Below are 6,210 nucleotides of genomic sequence, written 5' to 3' on the forward strand. Positions count from 1 at the left end.
AAGAAGCTTGTTTCTTCTTTCCTCATCTTACCCTATCAGGCAGTGAATTCTTAACTGCACTTGTGATATCAGAATCACCTCTCACGAGTAAATTGCAGCATCACTATAGGACTCCTGTTTCACTGTAGGATGAAACAGATAGAGAAGCTGAATTGTTCTTTTTCAGTATGTACAATAAAAGCACAAGGTATGCAAAAAAACTTAAACCTGTTTAAATCAGAGGGCTCTTTGTTTTTTAGGTTTCATCTATTGTTTGCCAAGTGTAAAGTCTTCACAGTAAAACCCTCAAGAAACACGGTCTTGTTAAGTGGGAGGAACTGCTCGTTCTTTGTCAGCCACGTCTGTCTACAGGCTTCTGATCTACCACTTACTCCAGCTAGAAAGATACATACAATTTGCCTTCTCATGAAATACTTATGAACAGCATAGTAGAGAAGCATTAACAGTCTTATTTCACAGTATATTTCAGTTTTGTCTCTTCATTAGGAAACAGTAGGTTACCCATAAGCAACAGGCTTTCTGTTGGTGGTGCGTTTTCTTCTAAAGCTTCCCAGCTTGATTTTTAATAGCTTGTAACAACTTGCTACTGGAAAGCTAAAAAAATTTCACCTCCTTTGAAAACCAACCTTCATCTATCCCAGCAAAGAAACAGGAGGTCCACACTGGAGTTTAAAAGAAAATAAAATACTTGGATAAATTCACACGACAACATAAACCATGAGAAGGATCAGCAAAGACTAAAAGAAAATATAGAAAAAGAGAAAGAAAAGGATTTACATACAAAGAGGCTAGTAAAAAATTTCTGAGATTTCTTACCCAATAGGTAAAAATAAAAAGGGTATTCGGAGCTCTTTTATATGTATAGCTCAGGTATTTATATTTAACTGCTCCTCAGCTACACCAGCTGTGAATCTGGCTATTTAATCTACCAGAGTCAGAATTCCCAAGTAACCTGATTGACAGCTTTTAACTTCTGCTGTAAAAAGCTGAAGAGAATCGGGCAGTTCACTTAGTCTAAACCGAGAGACCAGGACATGAGACACCATAATGCGTGCTTAATATTTCTTAAGCCAAGACTACTAATGTCTAAATGACATTAAAGACATATCGGAAGATCTGTAGTCCAAGCTCTTGCGAGAGGAAGATGCAGTGAAAACAATTGAGAAAGAGAAGCTTGTTCTCCAAATACCTCCAATTAAGGACATGTGAAATACATTTATTCTTACTGCCTATGCTTTCATTAGCACCATATTTTTGTTATCCTGGTTTGTCTGCCCGGTTTCCAGGTCAAATCCAGTCTAAGCAAACATTTAAGGTTTACAATTTAGATAATACTGTCCTAATACAGAAGGATCACAACTTAGTTTAGAAAAGTCCCAAGGTAATGGATGAAAACTACATTCCTTTTAATGTAATCTTCAGAGAGAAGATGGTGCCCCTTTCAGATCAGGGATTAAGGACCACGACAACATTATTTCAAGAAACCTGTTATCAAAACAACACAGAGATGTTCCACCTGCAAAATCAAAACTAGGAGGCAGAGACACCACTGGAAATTGCTCAAGTACAACCTCTGTGAACCTCAGAGAGAAGATTCTTCAGAGATTTCTGGTGCACAGCACTGAAAAGTATTAAAAATTCCAATTCTCCCCACTCAGTTCTATTAAAAAACAGAATAATAAAAACCAGCACAGTCTCACTAATTGGGCAAAACAGCAATTTTCTGTTGCAGACCAACCAGTGTCAGGGAGATACTTTAAATGCTCCCGCTCTGTTCTCACTGCTACATAAGTGTTTCTCGGTCTGATAAACTCCTGTGGATTTCCTGCTTGTCATCACCATCAGCATCATCATCATCAGCTGGATCGTTTTCCTCTCCAGACTCCACATATATGGGCCAATCGTTATCAGCATCACCCTTTTCTTGGCCTTCTGATGAAGGTTCCATTAGGCTGAGGTTAATGGGCATTGAGTCCTCGTGCGTAGTGGTCACGCAGGTGCAGCTGTCGCACAAGCCAAAGCGTCGTAATCCTTGAGACAGGCTACTTGTGAATGTTCTCCTGCAGCCTTTACAGATAATGGGCTTGTTTGATCGGTGCACCTGAAGTCCAAAATAAAACACTATGGTAAAAAAAGGCAATCTGCCTTCTTGCTTTAGCTCTTTCTGGGGTGCTAGTTTGCATGTATTCCTAGAACAGAAAAGCATCTACAATTAAGCTAAAGGGCAGATGATCCCATCACATTTCCAGTGACAAAGATTTGGGGCTACATAAGTACGAATGAACCAAATATCAGTGGCTTAAACTTATTATTAGAAAAGTTTCTCTCACATTGGCAACAATCATTTTGTCCAACACATTTTGGGAAATACGATTGGGAAACGCCCAAAACTTTTAAAAATTTCCTGATAGATACAATCTTTTGAACTTACACTTAAAGCATGACTCCGAAGGTGTTCCTGCCGCGTGAAACGTTTCCCACACGTCTCACAGGGGTAGGGTCTCTCACCTGTGTGAGAGCGAATGTGCCGTTTTAGTATTCCTTTCTGCTTAAAAAAGAACGGACACTTGTGAAGCTTGATTGGCACAACTAACACATCACCTTTTGGAAAAAAAACACAAGGCATTAGATTAGGCAGTTCACCAACATTAGCTATGTTGGCTTCTTATCCTCCTTGCTGCAAATCTGAGTCAAGATAATTGCACTTTCCCCTCTCGTTGAGTTTGGCTTACCTGGAATGTCTGTAGGTTGTGCAATTTCAGAAGACATTCATGCAGCTGCAGATGATCAAGTCCATTGAAAAGCAGCCTGCCTATACTCACATGGCTGATACTCTAAGGGAGTTGGCTCACAGCAGAAAACCAAATTAATGTTATTTTCAGAAGCCATTTAATTAGGTCCCAAAAATTTTATTTTAGTGCAGTAGGGTCTCTGCACTCTCTCAGCCATAGATACTTTCTTTTTTTTAAGATACCATTACTGTTAAACAGCATGAGAAACTAAAATATTTAACAGAAATTGCAGGTAGAAGTAGTGCAATGTTTACCATGTGCTTTTACAAAGTGCATAAATTTAGGTGTGGGGAACCCATCTAAAAATATGCATGCTTGTTTCTACTGCCATTCACTTTAGCCTTTCTATTGGTAATAACAAGATGAAGGACTCCAATACATGTGCTGATAGTATTTTACTTTTCCTAAAATCAAACTATATGCACGCAAGTAATACGTAATTTATGGTCAGATGCAAAAAGAGAGAACTAAATTTGAAGATCACATTTTACATAAACATGGGTATTGCCAAGTTTTTCAGTATCAGCCCAGATCGGAGCTTGCTTTCCAGCAGAAAAGTTGAGAGGTTATACTAAAAGATTAGTTTTCCCTCTTTCAGGTACTGGTTCAGGGGAGTGTTTGCATATCAAGCCTTAAGCTCTTTAACAGTTACACCAAAGCAGGTGGGGCTGTAGAATGTTCCTTCTACTAAGGTTTGTCAAATCCAGTCTCAAAAAAAGGAGTGTCTAGTATTAACATGTGACTATCAAGTGAAATTAGTCTCACCCAATTTTGGACCTTCACAAGGTATTGCTAATCCCGCTGGACATTTAGAGCTCTGTTTAAAAAAAAAAAAAACCAGTTCTTAGACTTGCATTGCTTCTCTAGAGATGCCCGTTTACGCTCCATCAGCTGTGAAGGGGACTAGGATGACTGCAACAGATGTGGACACTTGAAAGTAAATGGCATTTATCTCATCTGTCAGCCTGAATGCACGAGAGAACCATTCTTTTATCAGGACTTTGTATTTCTCATTCCTGGTGTCTTGTGAAAATGCTAACACAGCAGGACCACTAAAAGCTGAGAAGAGATACTTCCATTCTACTAAATGCTTACAATGTCCAGTTTTAGCAGAGAAACATAACCGAATGCAAGGTTTGGGTTTTTTTACCGACTATTTAAAGCACATCCAGCATTAACATTTCTAATATGTTGTCATAACACCCTTTTGTTCTCTATCAAATTCTAGAAGCATAATGATTCATTACCAGTCTGAAGATTTTAAGAGAGAAAAAAGTAAGCGAAGTTTGTGTGTTAGATGCTTTTGCCTTGCTACATGTCAAAAACCACAGGCAGGATCTGGTGACAGCACACTGTTATGATAACTTTAGTCTTTTGGTGACTGTTAAGACTGGATTTGTGATTTTATCAGATTCCTTATATTAAAGCAGTGAGAGAATATATTGGTTTTATTGGCTTTGAGATCACACATGCATGCTTGAGCTGGAAATAACATGAATGTAAGCTTGCTATCTAGAGTAGAATATCCAGTGAAAGATTTCCTGTCTGTTGCTCACACCATTATTGCCTTTGTCACATCCTGAACAGCTACGGCACTTGCAGCATTTGTCAGAGCCACCTCCCGTCTTCGTAAGGCAGTTTGGATGACACAGGCTGTGTGCCAACACTACCGTAAGCAGATAAAAATGCCCAAATCCTTATTGTCCCCTTCAGGAGAAACACATATGGACATGACCATCTTCTTCTCCAGGTTCCTGACACTGCTGCTGGGAGATATTCCTGCCGGCATGAGACATCCCAACAGGCGCTGGGCTTGGGAAGGCAGTGGAACCTCAGGTGACCAGCAGGTGAAAGCCGAGTCCGCCTCTAGAGGTAAAAGTTAAGTCTCGTCTTTAGGCAATACCACAGAGTTTAAAGCTTTCAGTGCTCTTGACTAGGTATCACTTGGTATTAAATAAAACTGATTTCTGCCCTTCTGAAGTTCAAAGTAAGTACAGCAAACAGACTATCATCCAGCAACTGATGCGCTGGCAGGAGCTCCAGTGGAATAAGCTACTTCTGCTCTGTCAGGTTCTACAGCAGATCCCTCTTGTGGCAGCTCAACTTATCTTTCTGATTGCTCTTTGTAACACTAACGTTGTGAGAGGAAGGTTCTTTTTAAAAATTCGCCTGCCATTCAACAAGGTCCCGAATGAGACTGTTTATTAAAGCAGCATCACCAACAGCAAGCTCCAGCATCTGTTTCAAAAAGACGACTGTGAAAGCTGTTAGAAATACTTACCTCCCAAATGCTGCACTGAATAAATGAGTACAGCTTTCTTTTGAAGTCCAGAACAATAGTTTATTTTGCTACGGTATAATATTCAGCAATATATTCCTGAACAAGAACAAGAGTAACAAAGGAAGTCACACAACTAAGCAGTTTCCTCCTCCATTATACAGACTACACCCCCCTGGAGTCCTCTCACCTGTGTCCTCACCATACCAGTCGCTGTGAATGTCCATCATGGAACTCATGGCTACCCCTGCATCCTCTGGCCTACCCTCAAAGCCCCGGACAAAGTGATGAACCACATCATCCTTTCTCTGAGCTGAGCTGTTGCGCAACAGGGCCTCTAGAAATTGTTTCATATGATAGTTATTGCAGGCCAGGTCCATCGCCTGCCCGCCATGCAGTCCTTCTTCCATCTGCTCGAGGGACAACGGAGGTGGATACTGTGGCAGCCGTTCACCCACTTCTACCTCTACTTCATCCGAGTCAAACTCTACTTTGGGTTCCACCCCCTTGGGCAGTGAAGAATTAACATCGTCTGGAGAGTCGCTGCTTACGGGGTCTCTGACCACGAGCTCCAGGGGATGGCAGCTGCTGCATTCACCGCAGGGAGGGTCTCTCTGGCAATCCAAAATCCTTTCCTTTTCCTGCAGGGAAGAGACAGAGGCAGAGCACTGGCTCTTTGAGCTGTATGAGGTGCCCTCTCTCGCAGAACTAGCGCTCCCACTATCAGCCTGATAGAAAGCGGCCTCTCTCTCTATTTTCCTGCAAATATCTAACGATGACCTTATATACGTTTTGCAGAAGTTGACCACATCGGTCATCTGCAAATAGCTAGCCGCAGACATCACCTCGATAACATTTTCCCCGCAGAGATCTAGCTTCCCGGAATAAAGGAAATCTAGGATGATGGAGAAGGCCTCCGAGGTGACAATGTCCAGAGAGGCGGTGCTGTGGCGTCCGCTGTCTTGGATGTAGTGAATCAGCAGGGCTCGGAAATAGCCGCTGTTGGCGAACAAAATGTTTTTGTGCGCTTTGAAGATCCTGCCCTCCACGATAATGCTGCAGTCGCAGAAGAAGTCCCTCTTGCGTTGCTCGTTGAGCTCTCCCAAAAGCTTGGTGTAGTACGACTGCATCTCCATTGCT

General features: G+C 41.5%; 1 protein-coding gene across 1 annotated transcript; it reads right to left on the bottom strand.

Annotated features, from left to right (window-relative positions):
• Positions 1-1,783: 1,783 nt before the first annotated feature.
• ZBTB8B (zinc finger and BTB domain containing 8B) lies at positions 1,784-6,206 on the bottom strand. The gene is made up of 3 exons (XM_009709322.1): positions 5,261-6,206; positions 2,432-2,601; positions 1,784-2,101 (listed from the first exon to the last, which is right to left on the bottom strand). The coding sequence occupies exons 1-3, from the start codon at positions 6,204-6,206 to the stop codon at positions 1,784-1,786; spliced, it is 1,434 nt and encodes a 477-aa protein (XP_009707624.1).
• Between the last annotated feature and the right edge of the window lie 4 nt (positions 6,207-6,210).

The sequence above is a fragment of the Cariama cristata genome, unplaced genomic scaffold (genome assembly GCF_000690535.1).
Source record: "Cariama cristata isolate BGI_N322 unplaced genomic scaffold, ASM69053v1 scaffold4211, whole genome shotgun sequence".
NCBI classification, from domain to species: Eukaryota; Metazoa; Chordata; class Aves; order Cariamiformes; family Cariamidae; genus Cariama; species Cariama cristata.